The sequence below is a fragment of the Kogia breviceps genome, chromosome 7 (genome assembly GCF_026419965.1).
Source record: "Kogia breviceps isolate mKogBre1 chromosome 7, mKogBre1 haplotype 1, whole genome shotgun sequence".
In the NCBI taxonomy this organism is placed as follows: domain Eukaryota; kingdom Metazoa; phylum Chordata; class Mammalia; order Artiodactyla; family Physeteridae; genus Kogia; species Kogia breviceps.
Window position 1 is genome coordinate 9,794,707 of NC_081316.1, and position 16,553 is coordinate 9,811,259.

The following is a 16,553-nucleotide window of genomic DNA, read 5'->3' on the forward strand; positions in this document are numbered from 1 at the left end:
GGTTCCAGATGGGATTTCATTTGAAGAAAAGAGATCCCTGGAAAAAACAGGAAGGTTGAAAAAAGAAAAGGAAAAAGAAAGGAAAGAAGGGAGGGAGGGATAAAGGGCAGAAGGAGAAAAAGCTTCCTTTTTCTTTCTTCTTTGTTTTTACAGATAAGAGTAGCAGAGACAAAATATTTGTCCTATATCTTTATGTGAGAAAATTTACACTGTCATTTAAATACTTTTCTGAATCCAGCCTAATTTCTTCTTTCCAATGACAGTTACATGTTGTGAATCTATTTATGATGTTGAAAACCAGCTTCTAAATCAACGCAGATACCACGGTCACAGAGCTGTTACTCAGCCAACTGTTAAAGACTTTTAAGTTGTTTTTATTAGCCCTTTAATATCTTGTAGTTCTTTGTGATCCTGTGTTGCATAACCGTGTCTGTGGAGGCTCACATAATATCAGCATTTTGCCATTAGCAATATTAGCGTTTGTCCTTCAGTCCCTTCTTCCACTGCCAAACACAGGATGACAGATGATAGAGAATTCTACCTACTAAGAGTTGGAACTTGTGCCCAGAGCAATTAAACAAAATCATCTTTATTGAGATATAATTCACATACCATAAAGTTCACACATTTAAAGCACACAATTTGGGCTTCCCTGGTGGCGCAGTGGTTAAGAATCCGCCTGCCACTGCAGGGGACACGGGTTCGAGCCCTGGTCCAGGAAGATCCCACACGCGGCGAAGCAGCCAAGCGCGTGCGCCACAACTACTGAGCCCGTGTGCCACAACTACTAAAGCCCACATGCCTAGAGCCAGTGCTCCGCAACAAGAGAAGCCACCGCAGTGAGAAGCTCGTGCGCCACAATGAAGAGTAGCCCCCGCTCACCTCAACTTGAGAAAGCCTGCGTGCAGCAATGAAGACCCAACACAGCCAAAAGTAAATAAATAAATAAAATAAATTTTTAAAAAAAGCACACAATTCAGTGATTTAAAGATATTCACAGAGTTGTGCGACCATTACCACAACCTAAGTTTAGAACATTTTCATCACCCCGAAAAGCAACCCAGTACCCCTCATTAGCAGTCGCTCTCCATGCCGTCCTCCCCCCACCAGCCCTAGGTAATCATTAACCCACTTTCTGTCGCTATAGATTTGCCTCTTCTGAACGTTTCATAGAATGGAATCATATAATATGTGGCCTTTTGTGTCTAGCTTCTTTTACTTAGCATAACGTTTTCAAGGTTCATCCGTGTCCTAGCATACCAGTACTTAATTCTTCTTACTGCCAAATAACATTCCATTGTGTGGATATTCTACATTTTCCTTATCTTTTCATCGGACACAGAGTAAGTCTTTTTTTTTTTTTTTTTTGCGGTACGCGGGCCTCTTACTGTTGTGGCCTCTCCCGTTGCGGAGCACAGGCTCCGGACGCGCAGGCTCAGCGGCCATGGCCCACGGGCCCAGCCTCTCTGCGGCATGTGGGATCTTCCCAGATTGGAGCACGAACCCGTGTCCCCTGCATCGGCAGGCGGACTCTCAACCACTGCGCCACCAGGGAAGCCCCAGAGTAATTCTTAAAGCCACACATTTCTAAATTCTTGAAGTCCAGGTAGCTGGGATTTACCCAAGATAATGGAGAGGTAAAAGTGGCAAATCAAACACTGCATATAGGAAGCAATGAGTTATCCTTTCCCCTTAGTCAATGGACAGAAAATTACCTTACATGCTTACCTTATCTGGTGCATTTTTGCTTAACATTAAAGGAAAGACTCGCTCGTGAAGCCAGAACTTGCAATCCTTGTTATTACAGCCGTACAGGAAGATATTACTCTTACGGCTGTGGCCGTGGAAATCACAATACAAGAGAACCTCCCTTTCTTCAAGAAGTCTGTTGGGGGTGGGGGAGGCAAACAAAGAACTCAGTGGATATACAGGGCATGAGCATGATCAAGGATCCTCTGGAGTCTCTTCCTTAAGGATGTCTGTTGATACTTCCCCCCTAAGAAAATTTCAGCCCCTAATGACCTTCAAAGGACCCTATGCCCAACCTCAGCCCCGGCTGGAAACATGTCACCAGCACTCCTTGCCTCTGCCAGCCAGAGGAACTTGATGGAAAAGGGGATGTGGAAAGGGGAGAGATGGGTAGGCCTTGCGTAAGCTGACAAGAAAGAGGAGAAAATCTACTAAAGGAAAGCCCACTCTGGTGCAGAACCGTGGAAAGAGAGAGAGAGGTAGAGAGGAGAAAGAACCAAAGAAAGCCTTGGCTTCTGACATTCCAGGGCTAGTTCCTTTAAGACTCAGCTCTTCTTTGTTTCCTGATTACCAGGACACCTATTCAGTCCTCCAAACACCTTCTCCACGATGATGACGGTGGTAACAGTAATGCCCCACGTTTACAAGGTGCAGGGTGCTGTGCTGAACAGATGACGTGGATTATCTCATTGAATCCCCACAGTAACCACCCAGCACGGGTATTATTATCCCCGTTCTACAGATAAGAAAGCTGAAGCGCAGAGAGATTAAATCACTTCCATGGTCACAGAACCAGCTGGTAGTAAAACCAGGTCTCAAACCCAGGCCTGCCTGACTCCAATATATGCTCTCAGCCATTCTGCCTACCAACCCAACGCTACTCTCAGCCATTCACACAGATACGGTGAGAAGGTGCGTGCGTTCACATATTCGTATCTGCTGCAGTTTCATGCCCAGTGAAATGGAAGCTCCTTTAAGGCGGGTGCTCTTCTATCATAGGCTTCAACTGCTTTTATATATGCTTGGAAAATGCAGATTGATTTATTATTCTTTGTTTTTTTTTAAAAAATAAATTTATTTATTTTGGGCTGCATTGGGTCTTTGTTGCTGCACGCGGGCTTTTCTAGTTGTGGCGAGTGGGGGGCTACTCTTTGTTGCGGTGACTGGGCTTCTCACTGCAGTGGCTTCTCTTGTCGTGGAGCACGGGCTCTAGGCGCATGGGCTTCAGTAGTTGTGGCTCGCGGGCTCTAGAGCGCAGGCTCAGTAGTTGTGGCTCACGGGCCCAGCCGCTCCGCGGCACGTGGGATCTTCCCGGACCGGGGCACGAACCCGTGTCCCCCTCATTGGCAGGCGGACTCCCAACCACTGAGCCACCAGGGAAGTCCCATTATTATTCTTTCTTCATAAGAGGCAATATAAGATAGTAATAAGGCATTCAGACTCTGCAACCAGAGAACTAGCTCTATGACTTTGGGCAAGTCTCTTAAACTTTCTGGGCCTTAATTTCCTCATCATATACAAGATGGGGATAGTGATTGTGCCTACCTCACAGGGTGAATGTGAAGATTAAATGGGTCATGAGTAATACTGTCTGTCGTACACAAGCACTGACTAATTGTTAGGGACTACTATTATTATTACTGTTACACAAGTCTCATCATGAAGACCTATGAACTCCTTGACTTTTGACCTTTTCCATTCAGTCATTTCACTTATAAGTGAAATGCTTCTAGCTGAAATCTCGCACGTTCAGTCTCGACCCAAAGATAAGACATGATTTAAAGTTTGAAAATGAACAAACCCAAGTGGCTGCAAAGACACAAAGCTACACCCGATTCCTAGGCCGTGAGAGGAGATCTCCTGCCATCAGACAGTGCTGACAGCGGTCAGAGTAAGACCAACAGATAAAGGCCTCACCTCTTGATCATGTTCCTCGTGTGCCAGATGCAAGGGAAAGACTCCTTCAGAGTAGTTTTATAATGTCTGTTCAAGTCCCTTCCAGCCAATGAACAACGATAATTCCCCACGATGACTCCGTCTGGATTTAACATGGGAACCACTTTGAAGATAAAGATATCTCTGAGGAGCTGGGCATCTGGGGAGTTGCTAAGGATGAAGTCCAAAAAGCCTTTCATAATCCAGGAGCCATTACTTTCCCCGGGGTGCACTCTGGCAGTCAAGACCACAGCTTTCTTCGCAGCTGCCTCTTGAGGGGTCCGGGCTGGGTTGGTGATGGTGAGCAGGTAGACGGTGTTTCCTGCAAGGCTCCTGCATAAAGTTCGGAGTTTGCAGAACTGAGATTGGACGGGGCTGTTTGCCACTGACAGGAGGAAGCATTGCAAGTCAGTGTACGTATATGGGTAGAAGTGTGCCAAGAAGCAAGTGTCCTGGTCATGTGGAAACCGCATGGTCCACGTGAGACAGTAAAAGGGCTGCGGCCCGTCAGCCGTGTTGCTCCTATAGTACCTGATTTCATTTCCTTCTCTCCTCCAGCCGATGCTGTGGGTGCTGGCATCCAACTGGGAATACATGAGTGGCTTCATCCCTATCGTATAAAGGCTCTTGGGTTTCAGGAGGTTGACGATGGTGAAGCGATAGGTGACATCTTTTCTGGTGTTCTGAACTCGAAAATAAAACCATTGAGTGTGCTTATTCGTGTAGAGGTCAGTTCGCAAGGTGAGTTCATACTCATAGGTGTTTCTGTAGTAGAGAACACAGAAGACCATCTCTATAACTCCACACGCCCCTCAAAACACAAACATTGTTTCCCTCTGATAAAAACGGATCTTATTACAACAGAAAAGCCTGCTACATCACACATTTATTTTCTTTATTTCCCTAGTTTTCCAACTCACATATTAGGCTAGCAGGAACTTGGGAAAAGAAAGCTTATTCGGAGTGGGACGGGAAGAATCTCAAAATTGACACTGCTGCACAGCATTTCTGGGAGCGCTGTGAGCTTCCTGTTATCTTTTGAGAGTATCCAACAGCAGTTTCTAACCACTTCAACACATTTCTCTTTAACACGCTGAACAGTGGTGAAGCCGGAGCCCCATGTTGGCTGTTAGCTACCTCCTGGACATCATCACTGTAGAGGAGACCTGGAAGCCCTCTGTGCTATTTGTATATCTGATCCTCACTTACTTGAAGATGAGGGGGCATCTCTGGAATGCTTTCACTTTGTTGAACTTGCAGAAGACAAAAATACAAATGCCAAAAAGCATGGAAAGATATTCACCCACATGCGTAATTCATGAAGTACAAATTAAAAGAGGATGCCCTTTCCCCCCTCCATCTCATCAACATTCCAGGGCTGGGAGGCAGGCACTCTTGCGCACTGTTGATGGGGGCTGAAATCACACTGGGAGCGCAAATGGGCAAAAACCAGCAGTGCTGAAGTGATCAAACCCTGAACCAACAATTTTATTTCTAGAGTTTATCTCATAAAACCACAAATACTTAAAAATATAAATGCAGGGAATTCCCGGGTGGTCCAGTGGTTGGGACTCTGCGCTTCCACTGCAGGGGGCATGGGTTTGATCCCTGGTCGGGGAGCTAAGATCCCGCAGAGCTGCACGGTGCGGCCAAAAAAAAAAAAAAAAAAATGCATACGGGTATTAATTCATTAAGCAAAATATCGTAAACATCTTAATTTCCCATCAGTTGGGGACAAGGTGAATAAGGTATGGAGTATCCACGCAATAGGACAATATGAACATCTGTGGTATGTGGCCATAGAAAAACATTTAAAATTTATTAAGTGGAAAAAAGCAACGTGTCAAACAGTATGTATACTACTTTCCTATTTTTAAAAAGATATAATTTGTGTATATTACATATTATAGAGAGAGAGAAAAAATAATTAATGCATATACACCAAACTATAAACAGTGGCTGCATCCAGGAGGTATGATTATAGAACCGCAACTTTTATGGTATTTTTATTGAGACTGTAAAAAATTAATAAGCAGAAACCCAATTAAATAGAGTTGGGAAACCAGAAGGGGGAGCTCTCATGCCCTGGGATGACAGCAGAGCCCAGCAGGAAGAAAAAAGACTCTTTTTCCTTCCTGGCAAGGACTCAGCCAATGAAAAGCCACGGACCCTTTGTTTACTGGAGCCCTCCCAACTTCCTTCTCCTCTCAGTGAAGGTGTTCTCTCTCTCGTAGTGTGGGACTCGCATGTGCCCCCCCCCCGCCCCCGTGGGTGCAGACCCTGAACTGCAGTTCTCTGCCAATCCTGAATAAATGCATCTTTGCTGGAGAAATATCTGACAGTCTGTTTATTTGAGGTCAACAATGCAAATTTCAAACGCACACTCAATTCTTTTAGAAGTAGAACAAATTGGGCTTCCCTGGTGGCGCAGTGGTTGGGAGTCCGCCTGCCGATGCGGGGGACGCGGGTTCGTGCCCCGGTCCGGGAAGATCCCACGTGCCGCGGAGCGGCTGGGCCCGCGAGCCGTGGCCGCTGAGCCTGCGCGTCCGGAGCCTGTGCTCCGCCACGGGAGAGGCCACAGCAGTGAGAGGTCCGTGTACCACAGAAACCAAAGAAGTAGAAAAAATAATTTAGATAACTTTTCATTCTGAAAAGTATGAGTCACAATTATTCCATTCTTCTTCGTCGTCCTCACAATTACCTCGCATCACTTTTCTCTTTCACAAAAACACTACTGATCCCGAACATGACTCCTGCACACACTTCTCTGTCACTTCAGTCATCATCCCTTTGGGACAGTCCTCTTTGTTACTCACACTCTAACAGCTTTCTGCAGATTCCCACTCTCAAACCTGGATTCAAACAGCAGAGTATTATCTTCCGGTCCTTGCAGCGTGGCTGCCAGTTCCTTGATAATCCCTCGCTTGCCTCCCACTCTGGAACTGGTGAAATAGGAATCTTCGGTGGGCACTGCAGATGAGACAGACATATTCAGTCCAAGTTTCACTCAGAATCCATCTATCCAGCAAATACTAATTGAGCCCCTCTGTGTTCAGCACTATTCTAGCTTAAGAACAATGAGTAGTTACATTTTTAATTGTCTTTGCTGAGACTTTTAATTTTTAAAAATGTATTTCTGGGCTTCCCTGGTGGCGCAGTGGTTGAGAGTCCGCCTGCCGATGCGGGGGACACGGGTTCGTGCCCCGGTCCGGGAAGATCCCACATGCCGCGGAGCGCCTGGGCCCGTGAGCCGTGGCCGCTGAGCCTGAGCGTCTGGAGCCTGTGCTCCGCAACGGGAGAGGCCACAACAGTGAGGCCCGCATACCACAAAAAAAAAAAAAAAAAAAAAAATGTATTTCTTTGAAGACCTTGAAGTCGTTTAGAGGACTTCCTTTTGCTACCTGGTTACCCTTGGCAACTCAAATACTGCTTATACCCATTTAAACCTCTAATTTAAAAGGACGTTGGCAAAAAATTACATTCTAAGTGAAGCACCAGAAAACATTTGAAATCTTATTCTACAAGAACAAACAAAAAGCCAAATACCACCTATTTATTAATTTAAAAAGAAGATAAAGGTGAAAAAAAAAGAGAGAAAATAAAGTACACTCCATGTCATTTTTTGGTATATCATTCCAGATTTAAATATAACAAAAATAGAAGTGGAGAAGAACTGGCACGAGTGCAATTTGTCTAAGAGGGGAAACAAAATATCATAGTAATTAGTGAAAAGAAAAGGTTATGATCGAAATTCTTTCTTTAACATGAAGCTAAAATGAAAAAACATTATACAATTTATATTATTTTATTTAGGAAAATTTAGATTATAATCACAACCTCTTTCTAATCCTTGGAATAACAAAGAAATCAATTGTTAATTTTGTTTTTTTGGTGGGCTTACAATTTTTCAGACAAATTCAATGAGAATGTCATGTGACACCTTTGAGTTTTTGCAGTTACCTTTTGTGTGTGTGTGTGTGTGTGTGTGTGTGTGGTACGCGGGCCTCTCACTGCTGTGGCCTCTCCCATTGCGGAGCGCAGGCTCCGGACATGCAGGCTCAGCGGCCATGGCTCACGGGCCCAGCCGCTCTGCGGCATGTGGGATCTTCCCGGACCGGGGCACGAATCCGTGGTCCCCTGCATCGGCAGGCGGACTCTCAACCACTGTGCCACCAGGGAAGCCCTGCAGTTACTTTTGCAAAACTCTTTTAGGCCCTACGGTTCTCCCAAGGACTCTCTTTGCACCACACTGTTCTTATCAGTTGTGTACAGAAGAATCTATTTTGTCATCTTTTGTTGATTTTCTCTTTAACTGTTAACTGACAAAAAATTTCTAGATTCTCAGTTTTCAATGGCTTTGCAGTGATGCAAGCAATTCTTTAACATTCATCAACTTCATACAATCCTGCATCTCTTGTAAGGATAATTTCACTTTAAAAAATATTTATTTATTTATTTGGTTGCACTGGGTCTTAGTTGTGGCAGGCGGATTCCTTAGTTGCAGCTTGTGGGCTCCTGAGTTGTGGCTCACTGGCTCCACAGTTGAGGCACGCAGCCTCCTTAGTTGTGGCATGCAAACTCTCAGTTGCAGCATGCATGTGGGATCTAGTTCCCTGACCAGGGATCAAACTCAGGCCTCCTGCATTGGGAGCACGGAGTCTTAACTACTGTGCCACCAGGGAAGTCCCAGGATAATTTCACTTTGCAATTAATTTCTTACTGTACTTGCATTATGTTGTCAGATGTTAACAATATCCACCATCAACAAGTGACTGATACCAACAAAGATGCTGACCATTGGTCAGGACAGATACGAGAATTAAACAAATAGAAACATGTACGGGGTCTGATTTTATAAGTAGTCAGTTCATTAGTAAGCATATTCACATTATGATGACTTTTGCTTCTATATGCAACCTTGCCACTGTGGAGACTTAGAGAATAAATATTTGGATAATAAATGAAAGCAAAGGAGAAAGCGAGCGTAAAAAGGAGTGAAAGCACAGAGGAAGTAAAAACAGAAGCAGCAACAGGAGTACAAGAGCTGGGAAAACCCATGTTATTTGATCTCTTCATGGAACCACAATCAAAGTACAGATTGGCAACCAGATGTCATTAATATAGGAATTTCAATATTTTCTTTAGTCTTTAAGGTAACTTAAAAATGATCCAGGGGCTTCCCTGATGGCACAGTGGTTGGGAATCCACCTGCCAATGCAGGGGATACGGGTTCGAGCCCTGGTCCGGGAGGATCCCGCATGCTGTGGAGCAACTAAGCCCGTGCGCCACATCTACTGAGCCCGCGAGCCACAGAGACTGAAGCCCGCGCGTCCGGGGCTTGTGCTCCGCAACGGGAGAGGCTGCCGCAATGAGAAGCCCGCACACCGCAACGAAGAGTAGCCTCTGCTTACCACAACTAGAGAAAGCCCGTGCGCAGCAACGAAGACCCCATGCAGCCAAAAGTAAATAAAATAAAATAAATTTAACAAAACAAAACAAAACCAAAAAACCAAACCAAAGAAAGATCCAACTCATAGCCCACAGTAACCTTTTTCAATAACAAAACCTCTTTCTTATTTTCCCCTCAATATCCTTACAGCAAGTGGTTGCTCTCGGTCTCCTAAGCTAACAAACTCCCAGATTCTCCCCGGAGCCCCATCTTCTCAGTTTTCTGTTTCTTCATTCCTCCAACAGTGTGGGCTCAATTCTCCTTGATGAATCCAAAGGACAAGAAGATCAAGACAGCTGCCACAAATGTGTAGTAACAGGACAATAAGGACCATTCACAAAAGCTGCCACATCAGGAGGATGAGCTCTCAACCCCAGGGTTTCCTCCTTTGTAGAAACACGTCTGGATAGAACAGACGAAGTGGTGGCGATTCATGGTCATCTGGTTTATTGAAAATGACTACAGCAAAGTCAATGAGAGGTGAAACAGGCTTATAATATCCAAGAATTTCTTGAGGTTGCAGGAGCAGTACATCCCCTACTATTTATAACCCACGTCTACTGACTTATGATCTGAGTTTAAAGTCTCCCAAGCTCCTCCTCAGACATTCCATAAGGTGGAGCTAGGCAGACTATGAGTTGCTTCACCTTTTCTACCTCACTAGCTTTTGCCAAAATAGTAACGAGAGCTCAAAATCAAGGCAACTAGGAGCGGAGCAGGTGTAACCACATCTCAGATGGGTCCTCTCTGCTAAAATTAGCTCATTTTATTTTTCTAGTTGTGGGAATGTCAACACATTGCAGTCCCTCCTTCCTATTACTGTTTTTTTCTGTAAAAACCTCCCGATTTCACTAACTTAACACATCCCATTTCTACTAATTACACTTGGTACATGTTCCTCCTCCAATAAAATAGATTTCTTTTCTGATTGTTACTATCTACTTCTCTTTAACACGATGTATCTTTTCTGCCTTAAAGGTTACTATTACCATCTGTATCACATCCTCCCCAGCACTTGTTATTGTCTGTAGTGCTGTTATAGCTATTTTAGTGGGTTTGAAGTTGATTCATCCTTTCCATAAATACCCTTAATTAAACGGAGGAAATTCTCTCCTATTTCTAGTTTTCAGAATGTTCTTATCATGAAAGTCCTGATTTTGTCAAATGCTTTTCCTGCATTGATTGACTGTGTGGTTTTTTTTTCCCCTTTGTTCTATTAATGTGATGTGTCACAGCAATTTTCTCATGTTGAACCACCCCTGGATTCCTGGAACAAATCTCCCTTGGTCATGGTATATAATCCTTTCCATATGCTGTTGAATTTGGTTTGCTGGTATTTGGTTGAGGATTTTTTCATTTATATTCACGAGGAACACTACTCTATAGTTTGCTTGTGATGTCTTTGTCTGGCTTTGAATACTGGCTTCATAAGAAGAGCTGGGAAATGTTTCCTCCTCCTCCTCTGTTTTCAAAGTTTTGAAGCATTAGTGATATTTCATCTTTAAATGTTTGGTACAATTCAAACAAATCCTGTTAAGCCATCTGGCCCAGGGATTTCTTTGTGGGAAGATTTAAAATTACTAATTCAATTTCTCTGTCATAATCTGAATTATTCAGACTGTTTATTTCTTCCTGGATCAGTTTTGATATGTTTTTCTAGCAATTTCTCCTGTTCATCTATGTTGTTTAATTTGCTGACATAAAGTCGTTAATAGCATTACCTTGTAATTGTTTTGATTTCTGTAGAGTTGATGCTTGTGTCCCCTTGCATTCCTGATTTCTATAATTTGAGTCTCCTCTTCTTTTTTCTTCGTTGATCTGGCTAAAGTTCTGTCAATTTTGTTAATGTTTCCAAAGGACCAACTCTGGGGCTGATTTTCTGTATTATTTTTCTATTTCACTGATTTCTGTTTTTTTTTTTTTTTTTTTTTTTTCAGTACGTGGGCCTCTCACCGCTGTGGCCTCTCCCGTTGCGGAGCACAGGCTCCGGACGCGCAGGCTCAGCGGCCATGGCTCACGGGCCCAGCCGCTCCGCGGCACGTGGGATCCTCCCGGACCGGGGCACGAACCCGTGTCCCCTGCATCGGCAGGCGGACTCTCAACCACTGTGTCACCAGGGAAGCCCTGATTTCTGTTTTTATCTTTATTATTTCCTTCCGTCTGCTCACTTTGGATGTAGTTTGCTCTTATTTTTCTAATTTATTAAGGTGGAAGCTTATGTAATTGATTTGAGATCTTTCTTCCTTTTAAATACAGGCATTTAAAGCCATAAATTTACCTTGCAGTGCTTTGGCTGCATCTCATAAATTTTGGTATGTTGTTTTATTTTCACTCAGTTCAAAATATTTTTGAAATCTTCTTATAATTTCTTTAACCCATGGGTTTCTTAGAAATGTGTTGTTCAATTTGCAAATATTTGTAGATTTCCCAGATTTCATTCTGTTGTTGATTTCTAATTTAATTTTGCTGTGATCAGAGAATATATTTTGTATGACTTCAATCCTTTTAAATGTATTAAGACTCGCTTTACAACCCAGTATAGGGTATATCCTAAGGAATTTACCATGTGCCCTTGAAAAGAATGTGTATTTTGTTGTTGGGTACAGTGTCCTGCACATTTTTATAAAAGACAGGAATTCTACCGCTAGGATGCCTGCCAATTAATGCAGGAAACCACAGAGTAAATGACAGTCATATGCACATACTACAAAGTACTCACTACGGTTCAGGAGGTGGAGAAAAGAAGAGCAAATTCCCCAAAGATCCAACATCTGATTTTCAGGAAGGGGAATAACAAGGAAGAAGCTATAAAATGGACTCAGAACTATTAAGAAAACATACTAACATTTAAAAAAAAAAAAATGATTGAAAATTTAAAACTGATTGGTCATGAATTTCAGGGCTCCCACTCAGGTTGGTCTGGAAAAGACAGTTTCTTTATCACTAAAATATGAATTTTTGAAAATCACTTTTATTATAGAAAATACATTTATTGTAATTTGGTCATGATTGATCACTCACTGTTCAGTGTGATGACAATACCTGAATCTAATTGATAGACAACTGTGCCTTTTTCTTCTCCTACAATTTCTGGTACCTTTTCATTTCCTGTAGGGTGGTAGAAATATTCTGGTTGAGGTGGAACCCACTCTGAAAGAAGACATTAAAAAGTACAAAATAAGAAATAATACAAAAGGCACTTTATTAGAACAGGCATGAAATCATAATAATGATTATTCCAATGGCTAGTATGGTTGAATCAAACCAAATTCCCACCCTAAGTTTCCAGTGTGTTTGTAAATTAATTATGTCTTGCTTCTTTCTATAAAGACTATGGAGAAATTTTTAACAAAAAGCATATACAACAGAAGTATAAAGTTTATTTTTAATTTTTTTAGATTTTTTTTGATGTGGACCCTTTTAAAAGTCTTTATTGAATTTGTTACAATATTGCTTCTATTTTATGTTTTTTGGGTTTTTTTGCCACTAGGCATGTGGGATCTTAGCTCTCTGACCAGGGATCGAATCCATACCCCCAGGACTGGAAGGTGAAGTCTTAACCACTGGACCACCAGGGAAATCCCAGAAGTATAAACTTTAAATAGAAGACCTAAAAATAACATAGAAAGGTCAATATAGTTATTGCATCAACTCTTCAAAATTTGTCCCTGAGCTCCCAGTCAGGAAAATATGATCAGCTACATATTTTTTTATTAATATAGAGGAACAAGTATATCAGTTTCTTCAGAGGAAACAAGGTTTTTTCATTAACACTCAATTCTGAAAGACTTCTCATATGACACTTGGGTGACTTCTCAATATCATTTTAAGTACAGTAGCCACTGATGAAAGCCAAGGGCATATATAAAGACACAACTTAAATTTAACAGTACATTAAAAGAATCACACACCATGATCAGTGGGATTTACTCCAGGGATGCAAGGATGGTTCAACATTTGCAAATCAGTCAATATGATACATCACATTAACAAAAGGAAGGATAAAAATCATATGATTATTTCCATACATGAAGAAAAAGCATCTGACAAAATTCAACATCCATTTATGACAAAAACTCTCAACAAAGTGGGTATAGAGGGACTACCTAAACATAATAAAAGCCACATATGTGAAGCCCACAGCTAACACTATACTCAACGGTGAAAAGCTGAAAGCTTTTCCTCTAAGATCAGGAACATGACAAGGATGCCTACTCCCACCACTTTATTCAACATAGTACTGGAAGTCTTAGCCAGAGCAATTAGGCAAGAAAAAGAAATAAAAGGTATTCAAATTGGAAAGGAAGAACTAAAACTGCCACTGACACATATTATATACAGAAAACCCTAAAGACTCTATCAAAAATCTGTTGGACCTAATAACAAATTCAGTAAAGTTGCAAAATACAAAATCAATACACAAAAATTGGTGCATTTCTATACACTAATAATAAACTCTCAGAGACAAATTAAGAAAACATTCCCATTTACCATTGCATCAAACAGAGTAAAATACCTAGGAATAAATTTAAACAAGAACTATAAGACATTAATGAATGATATTAAAGAAGACACAAATAAGTGGAAAAATACTCTGTGCTCAAGGTTGGAAGAACCAATATTATTAAAATGTCCATACTACCCAAAGCAATTTACAGATTCAATGCAGTCTCTATCAAAATTCCAGTGGCATTTTTCACAAAAGTAAAACAAACAATCCCAAATTTTGTATGGAACTATTAATGATCCCCAATAGCCAAAGCAACCTTGACAAAGAAGAACAAAGCTAGAGTCACCATGCTCCCTGATTTCAATCTCTATTACAAAGCTATAGTTATTAAAACAATATGATATCTGCATAAAAACAGATACATAGATCAATGGAACAGAACAGAGAGCCCAGAGAATTCCCTGGTGGTCCAGTGGTTAGGATTCTGTGCTTCCACTGCAGGGGGCACTGGTTTGATCCCTGGTCAGGGAACTAAGATCCCGCATGCCACGTGGCGTGGCCAAAAAAAAAGAATAGAGAACCTAGAAATAAACCCATGCATCTATGGTCAATTAATTTATGACAAAGAAGGCAAGAATATACAATGGGGAAAGGACAGTCTCGTCAATAAATCGTGTTGGGAAAACTGGACAGCCATATGCAAAAGAATAAAACTGGCCCACTATCTTATACCACACACAAAAATTAACTCAAAATGAATTAATGACTTGAATGTAAGACCTGAAACCATAATACTCCTAGAAGAAAACATAGGCAGTAGGCTCCTTGACACAGGTCTTTGTGATGAGTTTCTGAATCTGACTATAAAAGCAAAAGCAACAAAAGTGTAAACAAGTGGAACTAAAACTAAAAAGCTTCTGCACAGCAAAGTAAACCATCAGCAAAATGAAAAGGCAACCCTTTATTTTTTTAATTTGGCCATACCACACGGCATGCAGGATGTTAGTTCCCCAACTAGGCATTGAACCCAGGCCCTGGCAGTGAAAGCGCAGAGTCCTAACCACTGGACCACCAGAAAATTCCCAAAAGGCAACTTTCTGAATGAGAGAAAATATTTGCAAATCATATATCTGATAAGGGGCTAACATCCAAAATATATAAAGAACTCATATAACTTAAAAGCAAAAAAAACAATCCAATTGAAAAATGGGAGCTTCCCTTGTGGCGCAGTGGTTAAGAATCTGCCTGCCAATGCAGGGACACAGGTTTGAGCCCTGGTCCAGGAAGGTCCCACATGCCATGGAGCAACTAAGCCTATACGTCACAACTACTGAGCCTGCACTCCAGAGCCTATAAGCCACAACTACTGCACCCGCATGCCTAGAGCCTGTGCTCCACAACAAGAGAAGTCACTGCAATGAGAAGCCCGCACACCACAACAAAGAGTAGCCCCCGGCTCGCGGCAACTAGAGAAAGCCTGTGCACAGCAATGAAGCCCCAATGCAGCCAAACAAACAAACAAACAAACAACCCCCCCCAAAAAAAACCACTTCTACAGGGCAGGGACAGATGACCTTAAGACTTCTCAGCTATTGTACCAACTCAAAATGTGCCCCCCAACAATTTCCAAACACCCTAAGGGAAGTTCTGTCCCCAGTTAAGACACTGAGCCAATCCTTGTATCTTCAGCTTCATCTCTTTTCTTTCACGTTGAAGGCTCCATGGTTACCCAAACATGTCTTGTTCTTTTTCTGTTTCCTCTAACTGGAATACTTTGCTTTGATCCTTTCAACTGGATCACTTCTAACTCATCCTTCAGATTTCAGCTTCCATGTCAACTTCTCTTGGAAACCCTCACTGAACTTCCAGGTTGGGGTTAAGTGTTCCCAGAGGGACCAAGTGCTATGCAATTGCCTGGTTCTATCTTTAACTTCCTCACTAGTCTGTGAGCTCTGAGTGTCTCCATTTGCTCATCACTATATCTCTAACACCAAGCACTATACTTAGCATATGGTAGATGCTTAATGAATATACAATGAATGAATATTATAAGAGGAAAGTGAGAAAATAAGAAACACCCAGTTGTTTATCAGCAGTCTTAAGCAGAGACATAAGTGTTCCAGCAATCATAAAAGTCCCCACTTCTGAAAATCCTTTATAAAATGAATGCTAAAGATTGTACTTGCATCAAAAACTCAAAGATATGGCCAAAAAAGTCTCTACCATTCCCACAAAAAACTCCAGTCAACTCAAAATACAATTAAAAAATGGTAAATGTTTCTGAGAATCTGAAAAAGAATATATATATATATACACATATATAGCTGAATCACTGTGCTATACACTTGAAACATGACCTTATAAATCAATTAAACTTCAATAAATTTTTTTTTTAAATGCTTTCTTCTTAGGAACTGTGCAGAAGGGGAGAGGCAGCACATCGAAAGGAGGGCCTCTGGAGTGTGGAGTTCCAGAGTTTGGAGGGAAAATAAATCTTCAGCTCAGAGAGGTCTAGCACTTTCCCCAGTGACTCATGATCAACAAGGGGCAGATGGAACCAGGTTTCCTGACTTTCACTGCAGTGGGTCACTGCGCCTGAGAGTGATTAGAAGAAATTAAGCAAGTGAACAAAGAAAATTACCTGCTGGGTCAATGAAAACCAACTTCTTTCCTCAAAGGAGTGGTTTATGTTTTAAAAAGTACCTTGGGGGGGAGACCTACAAGATAGCGGAGGAGTAAGACGTGGAGATCACCTTCCTCCCCACAAATACATCAGAAATACCTTTACACGTGGAACAGCTCCTAGAGAACACCTACTGAAGGCTGGCAGAAGACCTCAGACTTCCCAAAAGCCGTGTGGCTGAGAGGGTCTTGGTGCTCCAGCCTGGCGTCAGGCCTGTGCCCCTGAGGTGGGAGAGCCAACTTCAGGACATTGGTCCACCAGAGACCTCCCAGCTCCATGTAATATCA

At 42.1% G+C, this 16,553-nt stretch overlaps 1 protein-coding gene across 7 annotated transcripts in view; it reads right to left on the bottom strand.

The window, feature by feature from the left end:
• The window catches only part of AGBL2 (AGBL carboxypeptidase 2), a 44,992-nt gene that overhangs the window by 14,227 nt on the left and 14,212 nt on the right, over window positions 1-16,553 (bottom strand). For 5 of the 7 annotated variants that reach the window (XM_067037236.1, XM_059069577.2, XM_067037240.1 and 2 more), the window contains 4 exons: window positions 12,176-12,283; window positions 6,501-6,654; window positions 3,667-4,449; window positions 1,729-1,885 (listed from right to left, as the gene is read on the bottom strand). In XM_067037236.1, the coding sequence (XP_066893337.1) occupies window positions 1,729-1,885; window positions 3,667-4,449; window positions 6,501-6,654; window positions 12,176-12,283 (1,202 nt within the window). The remainder of the gene's footprint in view (window positions 1-1,728; window positions 1,886-3,666; window positions 4,450-6,500; window positions 6,655-12,175; window positions 12,284-16,553) is intronic. The other 2 variants (XM_067037239.1, XM_059069576.2) reach the window with 1 other exon arrangement.